The sequence below is a fragment of the Tauraco erythrolophus genome, chromosome 4 (assembly GCF_009769465.1).
Source record: "Tauraco erythrolophus isolate bTauEry1 chromosome 4, bTauEry1.pri, whole genome shotgun sequence".
In the NCBI taxonomy this organism is placed as follows: domain Eukaryota; kingdom Metazoa; phylum Chordata; class Aves; order Musophagiformes; family Musophagidae; genus Tauraco; species Tauraco erythrolophus.
Window position 1 is genome coordinate 41,426,619 of NC_141468.1, and position 16,288 is coordinate 41,442,906.

The 16,288-nt window shown below is 38.1% G+C and overlaps 1 protein-coding gene across 1 annotated transcript in view; it reads left to right on the forward strand.

The window, feature by feature from the left end:
• Nucleotides 1-15,968, forward strand: part of NUP107 (nucleoporin 107) — a 35,222-nt gene extending 19,254 nt beyond the window's left edge. The window contains exons 13-28 of the mRNA XM_086610848.1: nucleotides 3,002-3,092; nucleotides 4,237-4,313; nucleotides 4,852-4,911; nucleotides 6,342-6,487; nucleotides 6,594-6,642; nucleotides 7,765-7,834; nucleotides 8,278-8,396; nucleotides 10,024-10,062; nucleotides 10,416-10,566; nucleotides 11,601-11,707; nucleotides 12,701-12,803; nucleotides 12,982-13,142; nucleotides 13,336-13,461; nucleotides 14,180-14,293; nucleotides 14,591-14,758; nucleotides 15,649-15,968. Of these exons, the coding sequence (XP_086466974.1) occupies nucleotides 3,002-3,092; nucleotides 4,237-4,313; nucleotides 4,852-4,911; nucleotides 6,342-6,487; nucleotides 6,594-6,642; nucleotides 7,765-7,834; nucleotides 8,278-8,396; nucleotides 10,024-10,062; nucleotides 10,416-10,566; nucleotides 11,601-11,707; nucleotides 12,701-12,803; nucleotides 12,982-13,142; nucleotides 13,336-13,461; nucleotides 14,180-14,293; nucleotides 14,591-14,758; nucleotides 15,649-15,756 (1,689 nt within the window). The 3' untranslated portion in view covers nucleotides 15,757-15,968. The remainder of the gene's footprint in view (nucleotides 1-3,001; nucleotides 3,093-4,236; nucleotides 4,314-4,851; nucleotides 4,912-6,341; nucleotides 6,488-6,593; nucleotides 6,643-7,764; nucleotides 7,835-8,277; nucleotides 8,397-10,023; nucleotides 10,063-10,415; nucleotides 10,567-11,600; nucleotides 11,708-12,700; nucleotides 12,804-12,981; nucleotides 13,143-13,335; nucleotides 13,462-14,179; nucleotides 14,294-14,590; nucleotides 14,759-15,648) is intronic.
• The last annotated feature ends 320 nt before the right edge of the window (nucleotides 15,969-16,288 follow it).

A 16,288-nucleotide genomic window follows, 5' to 3' on the forward strand; every position in this document is an offset into this window, starting at 1 on the left:
TCCTAAAGCGGTTCTGAATAACAATTCCCAGTTGAGAAGTGGCTATCATGATTTAATCATGTAAATACTTCTGTTGTGGTCTAGTCTGAAGGCCTCAGCTGGAAACTGATTCCCTTATACTAGGCTCTATGTGTATATAATGACATTTGAGTAATGGGGGAGGAGGGAAAGGGACTTCAGATTCTTTTGCCCAAGACTTCAGACTTGGGAATATGGTTACTTGCTAGAATTCTATTCCATCATGGTGCACATCTATTCATTTTCTGATAGTATGGGCACACGAGCATGTTGCTGCAGCGCAATTTGAATAAAAATTTGTAGCATCAGTTGTTCTGCAGTCGCTGCAATGATATCTCTACTCTCTGATAAGCATGAAGTGGGTTACTTACTACTGAAAGAGTAAGTTAAAGTCCTTTGAGTTTACTCTGAATTACAAATGAACCTCTGTTCATTTACCATACAGTAGGTACTATGCAGCAGGTAAGCTAGAACAACTTCATAGAATCATGGAATGATTTGGGTTGGAAAGGACCTTAAAGATCATCTAGACCCAACTCCTCTGCAGGGACACGTTCCACTAGATGAGGTTGCTCAAAGCCTCATCCTCATCCAACCTTGAACACTTCCAGGAAGGGGCATCCACAGCTCCTCTGGGCAACCTATTCCAGTGCCTCACCACCCTCAGAGGGAAGAATTTCTTCCTTATTTCTAATCTAAATCTGCCCTCTTTCAGTTTAAAGCCATTACCCATAATCCTGTCACTACATGCCCTTGTAAAAAGTCCCTCTCCAGCTTTCTTGTAGGCCCCCTTTAGGTACTGGAAGGCTGCTAGAAGGTCTCCCCGCAGCTTCCTCTTCTCCAGACTGAACAACCCCAACTCTCTCAGTGTGTCTTCATAGGAGAGGTGCTCCAGCCCTCCGATCATCTTTGTGGCCATCCTCTGGACCTGCTCCAACAGCTCCAAGTCCTTCTTACGTTGGGGGCTCCAGAGCTGAACGCAGTACTGCAGGTGGGATCTCACAAGAGCAGAGCAGATGGGAGAATCACTTCCCTTGACCTGCTGGGCACGCTTCTTTTGATGCAGCCCAGGATACAGTTGGCTTTTCTGGGGTGCAAGTGCATATTGCTGGCTCAAGTTGAGGTTCTTATCAGCCAGCACCTCCAAGTCCTTTTCCTCAGGGATGCTCTCAATCCATTCTCTGTTCTGCCTGTATTTGTGCTTGGGATTGCCCCAACCCCTGTACAGGACGTTGCACTTGGTCTTGTTGAACTTCATGAGGTTTGCACAGGCCCATCTCTCAAGCCTGTCAAGGTCCCTCTGGATGACATCCCCTCCCTCCAGCATATTGACCACACCACACAGCTTGGTGTCATCAGCAAAACTGCTGAGGGCGCACTCAATCCCACTGTCCATGTCACCAACAAAGATTTTAAACAGTGCTGGTCCCAATACCAGCCCCTGAGGAACGCCACTCATCACCGGCCTCCACTCGGACATCAGGCTGTTGACCACAACTTTTTGAGTGCGACCATCCAGCCAATTCCTTATCCACTAAGTGGTCAGTCCATCAAATCCACGTCTCTTCAGTTTAGAGACAAGGATGTTGTGCAAGACAGTGTCAAATGCTTTGCACAAGTCCAGGTAGATGATGTCAGTTGCTCTTCCCTTATCCACCAAGACTGTAAACCCGTCATAGAAGGCCATCAGATTTGTCAGGCACAATTTGCCCTTACTGAAGCCATGTTGGCTGTCACCAATCATCTCCTTTTTTTCCATGTGTCTTGGCATAGTTGCCAGGAGGATCTGCTCCATGATCTTGTTGGGCACAGAGGTGAGAGTGACTGGTCTGTGGTTCCCCAGGTCTTCCTTTTTTCCCTTTTTAAAAATGGGGGCTACGTTTCCCTTTTTGCAGTATGTGGGAATGTCGCCAAACTGCCACGACTTCTGAAATATGATGGATAGTGGCTTAGCAACTTTATCTGCCAGTTCCCTCAGGACTCGTGGATGCATCTCATCAGGTCCCATGGACTTGTCCACCTTCAGATTCTTTAGATGGTCTCGGACCTGATCTTCTCCTACAGTGGGCGGTTCTTCATTCTCCCAGTCCCTGCCTTTGCCTCTGTGGCTTGGGCTGTGCCGCTGGAGCTCTTGCCAGTGAAGACTGAGGCAAAGAAGTCTTTGAGTACCTCAGCCTTCTCCATATCCTGGGTAACCGGGTCTCCCGTTTCCTTCCAGAGGGCCCATGTTTTTCCCTTACTTGTCTCTTCTTTAGATTTACTGTATATCACCATTCCTAAAATGGCTGAATGTCTTCAGCCTTCCAGTGTGAAAAGAACAGAATTTGGCTAAACAAACCAGGACTGTGTTTTGCGATTTCTCTCACTGTTCATGCTGTTTTGTCAGTGCTAGAACAGTACCAGTCAGGCCTATTAGACAGTCTTTACTAGGCTTTTTTTTTTTTTTCCTTCAGGGGTGTTGGATTGGAAGAATTGTAGGCAAGTTTTTGTTGTAGTTTCTGTTCTACTTTCCATGCTGTTCAAAATAGCTTTGAATTAAAGTTGTTTGTGCTAGTGTATAGACTACTGAATATTGTTATGGGAAAGGTGGGACTGCTGGTTTTAGAAATGCATGAGGGGTTTGGAAGGCTAAGTCAGATGGAAAAGTAGATGACTGTGAGGAGATGGATTATACATCTGAGCAACAAGATGACACCTTAAACTAAACTTATCAGAAGGATGTGTAACGGCTGTTTAAGATAGCAAAGATGAGCTTATTTCTCACATTGCTAAAAACTGAAATGCTTAGTGAAGAAAACACTGATGACATTTTATTTACTTTAAAATCTTTCAGTTGTTTTGGGTTTAAGGTTCTTTGTGCTTACTTTTTGCATAGTAGAATCTGCGCAAATTTACTATTTTAATAACATTCAAATTTTTAAAGGAGAAGCTAGTGGTTTTCCTACCTTGAAGTCTGTTGCTGAGAAAATCCATTATTTTTCAGGCACAGCGCTTATGCAAACGATGTGGTCAGGCCTGGAGAGCTGCAACTTTGGAAGGATGGAAATTGTATCATGATCCTAACAGAAATGGAGGTATCTATTTCAAAGTGCATTTGAGACGTAAAAATAGGGCTTTCTCTTAATATCTGTCTGTGACAAAGAGAAATAAGTCTTTCATCTTAAGAGCCTTTTTTGTATCTCAAATATTTTACCATGTCTGTTGAATATGTAAAAACTAATATGAAATTATTTTAGCTGAAGGTATGAGTTCACTGAATCCATTTAACGTGCTAAAGTCACTTTCTTTTTGAAAAACAAGCATAATCACTAGGAAATAGATGTCTCAGAGTTCCGAACAGATCTCCTCCACCTCCTTGTAACATTTCAGTCTGTATGTTGTCAACATCTGACTTGTGCCACCTAGCAAACATTTTGTTGCTTACAGACTCAAAGTTGGACAATATGTTCAGCTTCAGAAAGGTACAGAAGGACTAAAGTTCAGCAAATGTAAACACAGGAAAAAAGAGATGCTTTTAAAATATTTAAAGATTGTTAAATTACCTTTCTGCTTGGTTCTGGGCTTCCTTGCACATGGTCCTATTTATAACACAGTGCCTTGCTTCTCTTTATGCTCAGGACATTGCGGGATTTAGCAAAGAATTTAAGAACGTGTGTAAGTGTTGTGCAGAGCCAAGTCTGGAAGGCATAATGCTTTCCTGCTTTTCTATTCCTGATAGCATGTTTTATCTCCATGCTTCTCCAGTGTCCTAGCCTTGTTTTGAGTGTACCTACCCAGCCTGCTGGTAGATGGGTTTTAATTCCATGAGGCACGTCCTCGTGCAGATACATGCAGAATAGCAGCACTGAAACAGTGCCACTTTTTACAAGTTTGTATTCCTTGAGATAGAAAAATTCGTTTTCTCCTTAACTTTGTGTTTTCCAAATGTAAACATTGTAGGTATGTTATGGTCAAACCCATTATTTTCTTCAAAGCTAGATAGCAGACAAGCTTTCAAAATAGTGTAACTTTAAAGATGTGCATTTACCAAGCTTCTCAGAAAAGCCTCTTTGTGGTCCAGTCGAAAGTACAAAATGCTTTGGGAGGAGTTCCAAAGAGATTGAAATTCAGTTAATAACAAAAAATAGGCTTTACCTTGTTACTGGTTTATCTTTTTTTAATAGCACCTTTTTCTTTTTCCTTTTTTTTTCTTTTTTTTTAATTATCCCTTGCATGTAGGAAAAGAGCTGGAGCCTGTACAAGGGAATCCATACAGGTGCGTTTGGAAAATAAGTTGTTGGCGTATGGCTGAAGAGGTAAGATAATGCTGATTTGCTTGATATTAATATATAAATTGGAACTTTTCTGAACATTATAGCATGATTTTAAATAAACCCACTCCCTCTGTGTTTACTGGTTATAGGATTTGCAATTATGTTTTTTAAAAGGACTTCTGAAATAACGAATTTATGTGTTTTAGTGAAAAATCTACATAATCAGCACCATTTTTTCAGGCTTAGGAAATGTCTTTTTTTTTATTTGGTTGAAAGTGAAACTGCTGACACTAACTTTGACTTTCATCTTAACCTAATGGAATGGGAATGGAAAAACGTTGCTTTCTTTCCAGGTCGATATAAATTTTTCAGATAAGTTACAAGGGGATACCAGTGAAGGGGAAGTTACTTGCTGTTCTTATTTTGGCTCCTGATGTGTGCTGTGATTTTTCCAGCTTTTCCTGGAAGCCGTTAAATGGAAACATTTTGTAATGGATTAATCTCTAATAAAATGTAAAGTGACTAGAAAATTTATGTGCTTTGTAATTAAAAGTTATTTTTTTTTTACTGTTCATTTTAGGAGCAGTTTAATAGATATGAGAGAGCAATCTATGCAGCACTGAGTGGAAACCTCAAACAGGTAGGTCAAGCCTCCTAGTTAAGTGGTGTTTGGTACCTGTGCATTTTCTGTCTTATATGTGACAGTGCAATTATTGGTTATTGTACATTTAAAGATCCAGTAAACAGGACAGTAGCAAACATTGCTGCTTTCATAGACGTGTTCATTGTAGGATTGACGTGCCTTCATTAAATATATGTGATAGACTTTCCTTAGTATTATTCCTGCTGACTTTCAGTGCAAACAGTTCTAATGTTGTTGTTTTAGTTCTTTTTTTTAGGTTAGTATTGTTTAAGAGCTTATATAGTCACTTTCTTGCTCATGCATGGAATTCTTATAGATAACTTGGTGTATCCAAAGATTATTCTGTACTCTAATTTCATTATCAATCAGTTTTTTACTCTGTATGATGCTCACTTTTATCTTTAAGTAGTTCTCTCTTTCTTTTTATTAGTTTTAATCCTCCAGATGTTTTTGTCCTCTCCCACTCATAGCTAGTGATTTTTAAATTTTTCTATTTATTATTTTTAAGAACAATGAGGAACATTGCAGGCTATCATAAAAGTTTCCTTGCTGTTACAGTAATCAGTGGTAAGCTCCTATTTGAGGAGCTTGATTTCCCACCCTCCTCTCCCATCCCATCTTGGTATGATGTAGTAGAAATACAGATAATTCAGAAAATGAAGAAAGGGAATAGGGAGTGTTTTCAGGTTTTATTCATTGAAATTTAAAATTAGTTCTTTTGCAGGAAAAAAAGCATTGTAAAATTAGACAGACTTATAGAGCAGAAGATACTTAGCTTCTTAGGACAGAGCAAAGATGTTTAATGAAATTAAATTAAAATTACTGAATTTTACTGAAATTACTGAAAAATTATTGTAAGAGAGAAGTGTTTCATGACATGCAGTGTTTTCTCTGGAACTTGTCCCAGGGTTTCACTGCTGAAAGACCCTAGCCAGATTCAGAGAAGAACTGGATATAAAGTTCTTTATATCAACATAGCAGCGGTACTCCCTTCCTCCTACCCTGCACAGCTGACTACTGCACTGTATCTTGTGCATCCATGACATAAACCAGTAAGGCAAAGTGATCCTGCTGAAAAGTAATCGGGCAGAGGAGTGGGTAGTGTTCATCTGGATTGGTTTTCTGAAGTGGTAGTACACAAGACAGGGAATGGTGTCAGAGTGGTGCTGCCTCTGGAAGGAGGATAGGATGACTTCTGTTGACTACCATTGATATAAAATAATCAAGGAACTAGAGCATTATTCAGTGAAAGGATTTTTTTGTATCCTGCTTTGATGAAAGAAAGGCTGCTGTTCAAGATGGTTATTAGTCTGCTTTGGTGCCTGGAAATCTGATCCTACATTACAGTTGCTCTGTTTGGATTCGGATAGTTCCCCATCTCTTGATAATTTTTGCTCTTGTTTGTTTGTTTTTATTAATATATGTAGATTCTTCCGGTTTGTGATACCTGGGAGGATACTGTTTGGGCATATTTCAGGGTCATGGTGGACACTCTTGTTGAGCAGGAAATACGAACCTCAGTAGTAACTGCAGAGGAGATGGAAGAGCTCCCAAGAGATTATTTAGAAACAAAGTAAGTTTTAAGTAAAACTATGCCCCTGTACTCAACAAAGCATCCTCCAGGATCTGTTTGGAATATTCAAGGTAACAATTTGTGCCTTTTCTCTCCTTCTTGGAAGCTGGACTTCGGAAAAAGTTTTTGAAGAACTTCAGGCAACAGACAAAAAGGTATATATTAATTACACTGTTTCTCCTCACTGTTTACCATTTTTAACTGTTCACTAGGTTCTGCTTTTACTACCCTATTTAAAGAAATGCTCAAATATGCACAGTGACTGATTTATTGTAGGTTTTCTGCCTCTGTAATATGTAATTTTGTAATTCAAATAGATTTTTCTATATGCTGCCGCCTTTTAATGATGAAAAATAAACAGGTTTTCTCTTGCCTCATATCTGCCAAACTAGTTGGGTGTGCTAAAGGAAGAGCTGGCTGTCAAGTGTCGTCAGACATACAAAGCAGACAGTCAATCACCTATTTAACACTTTGATAAAATGCACAAAGATTGATTACATGCCATTTTCATTATAGGAAGTTTCAGTTTTCTTTGTAGGAGGTTTGCGCGCATATTTCAAAACAGGCCTTTCAAAACTTAAAAGCATTTTTGCTTAAACAGACTGTGTTTCTTTGTTTTAACATTCAGGGTATTTACTTCTTTAAGGTGGAATATATAACTTATATGTTAATTTTGTAAAGATTAAATTGAAACTACACTTACTTTTATGTGATAGAATAGACATACAGCGTTTATCCCATTGCTAAGACAAAGACATGTTGAAAGATAGCTTACAGATTGGTGCAGTCAGCCACAGGTACACTCAGCTGCCTTTGCCTTTCTAGTGCGATCCTCACCATATAGCAACTTTGCAGGTGCATTTGAATTGTATTTCAGGCATTAATTCCTCTACCAAAAAAAAAAAAAAATCTCTTCCTCAAGTGTCACATGCCTTTTCTTTAAGGATTTATATCCATGACTTTGTAGAATCTGTTCTGTGTAACATTGTTATTTATTCTCCTCTTCAGGGCAAGAAGCCCTTAGTCTTGGATCCCTTCCATGAGAGTATTAACTCCACAGATCTATATTCCGGTTCTTTCTTTCAGTTTGTCAATATTCTTGTAACCTGACATTGAGATAGCAAGTGCCTTTTCTCCTGCTCTTTGTGTGGAATACCCTTTGAAATAGGAAAGCTTTTTTTCCTAAGGAGCCTTTGCTTTATTTATAAGTTTGCTTTCTTTATACATTATGCTATAAGATTTTATTCAAAGTTTGAACTTTCTTCTTCTCTCCCCAGAGAGTTATAGAGGAGAATCAAGAACACTATCATGTGATTCAGAAATTCATTATACTGGGAGATGTGGATGGTGAGCTTTTCTCCAAGTGATTTTTAAATGTCAACTGACTACATTATTTCTAGTGACCTTTCCAGAAACTTACATGTGAATGGATTTTAGAAGCACACAGGAGGCAAACTCCACCTAAAAGCTAAGCTGCTGCTTTAATCGAGAACTGCAGGGACTTTCTGCAGTTTAGCATAGAAGGTAGTTTGCAAAGAAGTCATGAAATCATCTAAATGTGTCAGAATATACGTGAGGCTTTTGCTATAACTTTTTCTGAGAAATTACAAAATATATACAGCAGATATTTAAGACAAACAGCTAAATCTTTCCAAAACTGTTGATGTTCTGTTTTGTTGGGCTTTTGAGGCCAAATAACATTTGTTGAATAAATGCATAATTTTGAAACATTTCTTAGGTGTTTTTTGCCCGTAATACGGCTAACACCAACATTTCCTTGGTGGCTATAGGTTTGATGGAAGAATTCAGCAGATGGCTTTCCAAAGACAGAAGCGTGCTCCCGGGACACCTCCTTCGTTTCATGACACATCTTATTCTGTTCTTCCGCACTTTGGGACTGCAGACTAACGTAAGTTCACTTGTATTTGATTTATTGTCATAGCAATAGCTAGTCTGTGAAGTAGAAATGCTTGTGTGTAAATATATAAACTACAGACAATGATGGTAAGTTACCACCAGGCTGATGAGGAGCTGCATGCTTAAATAGTGCATTTGTTGATCTTACAGCCTAAATGCAACAGACAAAATTAGAAAACAGCATCCTTCTCCCCTCCAGTTCAGCTTGAAAATTATTTTTTGAGAATGATTGGTTCTACTCATAAGCTCTTTATTGAGAAGGACCTGACTCAAACTTCAAAATTAGGCGTATTCATAGCAGCCGAGATGCTTTGAATATAACCTGATCTTACACACCGTCCTTGGAATTGTACCTATTGCTGTAAGCTCATAAATGGTTTTGCTTGAGGTAATTGGTACTAGCCGAAACCTCCAGATTTCCTCAAAATACATACTATAGCCTACTAGTTTCCTAGCCCGTTTATGCTAAATGTGCAGGTGGGTCACATGGCCGCACTTACTCTTTTCTGAGGCAATCACAAGTAATTAGAAGCTCTCAGTTTCTACTATTTTAAAATTTAGAAGTGCTTATGTATCAAATAAGTTTGTGAATGTAACCTATTTTGGCAAAAGACAAATGTGTGTTTTCATTAGATGATTTAAATACAGTTCTGATATATTTTTCATGCCTCTAATTGCTTCATTCCCGTGTTGAAATTTATTTTGAAGTCAGTTAATTTAGCTGATTAAGAGGAACTTGTAGGTGTGTGCGTACAAACACATTTTTTTGGCTAGACTTAAAATTTAATAGAGTAGATCTTTAAGCTAAAGTATGGTAGAACTAGTCGTTAGCGTATGTTTAACAGAGGGGACAAAAAAGGTGTAATTTCCTGCACGAATTCCATTGTGGGATTGTGAGTAACTGTTGATTACTGCCTCTACAATTTTGGAGTAGGTGAATTTACTGGAAGGTTACTTGATCAACCCTCAGTAGACCTCAGAGGGAAGAGGCAGTTGTGCAAGCTTTTATGATGTTCTTTATTTGAATTCGTGTAGGTATACGCTTAGATGAAGATCTCTAATTTCATTTACACATATAAAACTAAAATGATACTTCTTCACAGTAACAAACACTTGAGACTTAGCTGAGGCAGTCTCAGGTGCTCAGACTATGCTTTGGTTGTTTAGTATAGGCTATAACAGATGAGCCGGGTGATATTTATACCCTGTATGCAGGAACATCAGCATTTTCTATAATACAACAGTGCATGTAGCACACTGCAATAGTCATCTGTTCATCTGAGATTTTATTTATTAATTTAAAAAATATGGTAAAATGGGAAGATTTGAAAAACAATTGTAGCTTTCCAGTTAGACCAAAAACTGTTATCCAGTTGCTGAAAAAGAAAGTTCTTGGACCACTAAATCTTTGAATCAGAAGACCTATTTTTTTAATCATTCTCTGAGAGAAACAGTTCTTCCAGCTGAGCCTGTTTGAACGTGTAGTTTACTGAAGCAGGGATAAGCAAATAACCTGTGTCTGTGTAATAGTGGCAGCCTGTAAAGTATCTTTTTTTCTTTGAGGTATTTTTGGCCACATTATCTGATTTAAAATTGAATTTATGTTTGTTTGCAACAAGGGGGAAGTTTCTGTTGAAGTCCTGAAGACCTACATTCAGGTAAGCTTTCAAAAACATAGTTTGCTTTGTCTGATGTAATTTAGACGTAAAGGAGGAAAAAAGGAGACTTAAGGTTACAGGATGGAAAGAGCTATGACGCAGTTAATACTCTCTTCTCAAGAGATACATGGAAGCTTGCCTAATACGCAGAGTTGCTGTCAGCAGTGCTTAAATAAGAGACAGTTTTATTGATCCTTGTTTAGAAGCTGAGAAGTGGAATCTTCCTATAGCAAAACAAAATAATCAGAAATTTGTTTCACATTTATGTTTTTACATAAAAAAATATTTTTACATAACTGTGTTTACAGAGGAATACAATGTGTTTTTCTAAATATTTGCTTCTCATTCTGCAGCGGATGATATCTGAGAAGCACATAGATTTAATAGCATTTTACGTTAGCCACTTGCCCCCAGAGCTAGCTGTTGTTCAGTATGCTTTATTTCTCGAAGATGTCACTGAAAGTGATCAACGCCACCACTGCCTTGAATTAGCAAAAGATGCAGGTGAGATATGCTGATATTCAAATTATCATTTTATATCCTGAGTTATTTTGTCTTTCAGTAGTTTTTAATGCAAGACCTAGCTATGAAGATGATATTGTTTCCTTCCTGTGTCTCTTTGTTTTTCAATTAAATAAAATGAATTTACTGATCACTTCTTCAAGTAGGTATATTGTGGGTTTTAACTAACATAGAATTGCAATTCTTTTTCTGAATTAAACTAAATACCACTTTTGCTTCTGGATTATGTCCAAACACAGCAGCAAGTAAATGCCAGCTGCCTGTCTCAAATACATGCTCTGAAGCTTGTCATGATTGTATTATTTCAGAAAACTAATTATAGAAATACGTACCTGTTTGTGTATTTCAGGAGGTTATGAGTGTCTTAATTTTTTGTCCTGTTTATAGTGCTCTTTCTTAGCTGTGATGGGTTGCTTGCATTAATTGTAAGCTTCCTTCTAGGCCTATACATCAAACTAAAAGAGACTACAGTGAAGCAGCACAGTGTCCATTGTTTGACAATGCCTCTGTGCCACTGAACATTCACAAAGAAATAGAGTTACTGCAGACTTCAGTGTTTGACTTTTCTTCAATCATTTTTTTAGTCTTTTTCTTTTAAAAACTTGGCTAAGGTTTCAAAAATAAAATGTCCTACTTCAGCATCTGTAGAAGAACTATTCTGAGCTTTTCCATGTACATTTCTGTCACATGATAGTCTTGATGACAGAATTGTTGGAATCAGTGGTCTTAGCAAGTATATCTGTATGCTGGTCCCCAGCACAGACTGAAAAACATGTTAATTGTCTTAGTATTTTTCCCATGTTTGATATTCTCGGTTATCTCAAATATCATTCTTCTAAAATACTGCAATAAATTACGTATCTCAAAAGCTTATACTTTAGTCTGACAATGTGAGTGTGAACAGTCTGATAAGAATTACTAGTAGTAAAGAATACAATCATCAACTGGAGTCTGAAATTCATTTTGTGGCAAGTTGGAATTCATGATCGCTCTTACGTGTTTCTCTCTTAACCCAGGTCTGGATGTTGCAACCATAACAAAAACTGTTGTTGAAAACATCCGCAAGAAGGATGCTGGTGAATTCAGTCACCATGACCACGTGTTGGATACAGGCACAACGGAGGTGAGTGTATTTGGTAGGGCAGATATTCTAGTTTGCAATCAACTGCTGAGTCTTTTATCATGCGTGATCCATGTTTCTTTTTCAATGATGGTGGAAATTGCCTTGAAAAAGCCTCTGAGGGAAATGCACTTTCCATGTGACCAAGTGTGAGAAGTTGAATTGCACGAATTCATAACTTCTGTTTCTGCATCTCTTTGATCTTCTGGGCTGTGGTGTAAGTTGCTCAGCAGTATGTCTGGATGCAAATGATAAGTGAGGATAAAGCCTGTGAAATTACTATAACAAAATATGTTGTAGCTGAGAGTAAGATGTTATTGTAGCTTCTAAGAATTATCAGGATTAATACTTTGGATCTCAGATGTACGTTATTGCGTGTTCAAGTGACATATTCGAGCTACGACAGACATTGCCTTTACTGACAGTTGCCTTGTCATCACTTTTGTCGGTTGAATCCAACTCAGTACTTCAGTGACAGTGAGGTACTGCTAAGAGCTTGCATTCAAAGTACTGTTTAGAAAGCAAATGATAGTTCACAGACTTGTGCCAATTTTTTTGCTGTTCAGTACAAAGTTGAAATTCTCTCAGCCAAATAGGTAGTTTATGTCACGCAAGAGTTGGAAAACTGTGGTTGCAGGCTGATGGCGCCCCTGAAGATTGTAGCAAGGGCCCCATAAACCATGTTTGTACAGTGTATTCATATTAAAGTTTGAGGAAGATGTGTGGTAATCTATAAAAATTTTTGAGAGCTGATGCTCGTCCATTGTTCTGAATGTCTTGGGAATACCTAGAAATGGATTTTTGAATTATTCTAGATTGCAGGGATTGTTTTCTAAGCTGTTGATACCGAAGTTGTGAATAAAGCGATCTTTGTTAGTATGTCATAGTGCTATCCAAAGATCTCTAGAAACTTAGGTGTTTCCTTGACCAAACTTAACGCGTCCGACATGAGCTGTAAGCTCGAAATGTCAGTGAATCTGTTGTTGGTTTTTACAGGCGGATCGGCTGAAAATAGATGTAATCGACTGGCTCGTATTTGATCCTGCACAGAGGGCCGAAGCGCTTAAGCAAAGCAATGCAATCATGAGGAAGTTCTTGGGTACTAAACTCCACAAATATTGTACACTTTTCAAATGTTGTTTTTGTTCTCATTGCCTCTTGGCGCTACATTGGATATAACTTTGAATCTATTCCGTTAAAAAGCGTGGGTTTGTCGGTTAATGAAAATGAAGAATGGAAATTGCAAAGCTCTTGATACTCAGTTCACATTCTTGTAGCATCCAAGAAACATGAAGCTGCAAAAGATGTGTTTGTGAAGATTCCCCAAGACTCTATAGCAGAAATATATAACCAATGGGAAGAACAGGGAATGGATACTCCACTTCCAGCTGAAGATGACAATGCTATACGGGAACATTTATGTATTCGGGCATATTTGGTGAGTTTCAGATACGCTGTATTCCAAGTTATTACTTAGAAGTAATAGTGGCTTGGCTTTGGTGGTGAAACTTTAAGCTTTGTCCATTTGATTTAACTTCTGATTCCTCGATGCACTGTAGCTGTGTGTTTAATAACATTCTTGTAATTATGTGAGTCAAAAATGTCCAAACACTGTTTCCAATGCAATCCAGGAAGCCCACGACACCTTTAATGAATGGTTTAAACACATGAACTCGGCTCCACAGAAGCCTTCTTTGTTGCCACAAGCAAGTTTCACTGAGAAGGTGGCCCATGAACATAAAGAAAAGAAGTATGAGGTAGGTAAAAAAAGTTCAAGTTATTTACTATAAACCTGTGTGTTGTTGCTTAGGAGGTAGTCTTATTTTAATGAAACAGAGTAGAAGACTACTAATTCATATTACCTAAGAATTCTATTATAAATAACTCTATTTTTATGTTGAGGGAGCAGGAGACAGTAGAATAGCAATGCCACTGCACAATAAATTATGAGTTTGTTTTTTTTTAATATGACTCAGCTCTACATATAATATTGTAATGTAACAGTAAATATTCATTGTAATGTGTCGGTTGTCAGCGTTATTAATAAATTTGAGTACTTGATTTTGCTGTTACCTCTTTTTTTATTCTTCTATTTGTCACATTTTCTTCTCTAAAAGATGCTGCAATTCTGTTTGTTTTGCCAAAAGTTCTTTTTGCATGTCTGGCTGATATGATTATACACTATATTCAGTTTATACAACTATTTGTTTTACAAACATGGCAGAATAAGTTGTTTAAAATTATCTTCCTCTATTGGCTTTCCTTCTGAACAACCTGTCTGACTCTCTGGACAGGGAATTAAGCAAGGATGGAAATAGGTGTTAGCAGCAGGCTTACAGGCTTTGGCAATTGGCTAAAGATCCTGATTTGAATTAGGGCTGCGCTGGCTGTTCCACACTAGGTGAAGAGCCCATGTTAAAACAGCCTTGGAAATTACCCTGTTCTGCAGTAGTTTGTGTTTTGTTTCTTTGCCAGATGGACTATGGTATTTGGAAGGGCCTCTTGGATGCTCTTACAGCTGACGTGAAAGAGAAAATGTACAATGTGTTGCTGTTTGTCGATGGAGGATGGATGGTTGACGTCAGAGAGGTAAATTAATTTTTATATCATGGCGTAGACCACAAAGCCTGGATTGTACCCAGTTGTGCCTTTCATCTTCTTTAGTTTGATGTGCTTCTGTTTACTCTTGTTATAATTTACTCTGGCCTTGCTGTGACTGGTTACAGATTGCTTCCCCTTCAGTTACCATATGAATCGGATCGGGCAGTCCAGTCTAGGCTGGTTCGTCCAGTTTTTTGCCTCTGACATTACTAATTATGTAGTTATACTAAGTTACCTTTAAAGGTAGATGTTTATAATTCTAATATTTTATTTTGCTATGGTAAGGATGCCGAGGATGACCCTGAACGAACACACCAGATGATTTTGCTGCGAAAGCTTTGTCTGCCAATGATGTGCTTTTTACTGCACACGGTGCTACATAGCACTGGACAGTATCAGGAGTGCCTACGACTGGCTGACATGGTTGCTTCTGAGCGACACAAGCTTTATACGGTGAGTTCTTGAGAGCTGCAGACCGCTTAGCTTCCATTTAAAAGCTCTGTGGGTTGACTGTGTGAAAAGCTTCTGTATAGAGAGGAAGATGCCATATGTTCCTTAACATCATCAGTTTCTTCATCTCTTCCGATTCACTGCAGTAGTAAAGGGTTTCCTTGTATGCTGACTTAAGGAATTAAAGAGTTAACTTTGAAACACTGAAGATGATGCCCATGTTTTGACAAGCACATTTTCTGAGTATTGCAGTAACTAATTTTTGGATGGGGGCTATTGAATTCAGTTGAACTGTAGAATTGTAATTGATTTTTTTTTTTTTTTTTTCAATTTCCATTACATTTCAGAACATTGTATAAGCAAGTTTTGTTTTGGAGCACTTGGTTTACCTAACCTTCTCTCCCTCCAAAAGCCTGAAAAACAACCTCAAAAAACTTTATCACTTTAAAAAAAAAAAAAATTGAACCACAACACTCCTTCCCCCCCAAAAAAAACCAAACCAAACCAAAAAAAAATACCACCACACCAACCAAAGATTAGAAATCTGAGAAACATCAAGGCTAAGAAAAATACTGTGGCGCATTCACCTCGATTGGCTTAAGATCTCTGCCAGCAATAACAGGGAAATTAAATTTGGCTGTTTCCCAATAGTCTTTGTAGTAGTTACGAGACAAAGCTACCTTAAGACTACCCTCAGGTTTTGGATACTGATACTAGCTTCTAGTCCTTTACTAAATGCCATTCTGAAATGTCTGGTGTTTTTTACACTGTCTTGAAAAGAAAAAAGGAGGAAAAAATTTAGTAACTTAATTAACCACCATTGACTTGTATATCTGTGCTATTCATTGCAAATATCAACAAATACAACTTCATTATGTCTTTTTTATTCGTAGGTATTTTCAAAAGAAGAACTCCGAAAGCTTTTACAGAAGCTGAGGGAATCTTCTCTGATGCTTCTGGACCAGGATCTTGATCCTTTGGGATATGAAATTCAGTCATAGGATTTCATGTAGATACTTGGAAGAACTTCTGAACATGGACATTCTGGTTATATAAAAAAAGAATAAAACCATGACTCAGTTAAACCGTTCTGCTCTTTGGGGGGGAAAAAACCCTAACCCTCAGATTTCAATTTCAACTTGAAAAATTCTGACCAACTTCAGAGAGGATATTTGTTATACAGCCTTTTTCATTTTTTTTTCCTAATAAAAGTGTTTCACAAACAGAAAATGTTTGTTCATTCTAATATAAAATGTAATTGTATAAATACAGAGATCACATGAACTTCCTTAATCTCTTTGCCGCATGCCAAAGAGCTGCCTGTAGACTGGAAACATTACTCGGCAGGAGAAGGATGTGCAAGGGTGCAGCAGAGAGGAAAGTGAGACTGCAGGAGGATGCATGTGGAAAGCAGGGGAGAAGGCAGGAGACACAGGGGGCTGGAGGAAAGGAACGTCAAAGGAAGAGGGAAAGTGAAGAGCTACCACCAGCCCTTCAGAAGAGAAGGGCTTGCTTCAGGGCTTGTACCGTTCT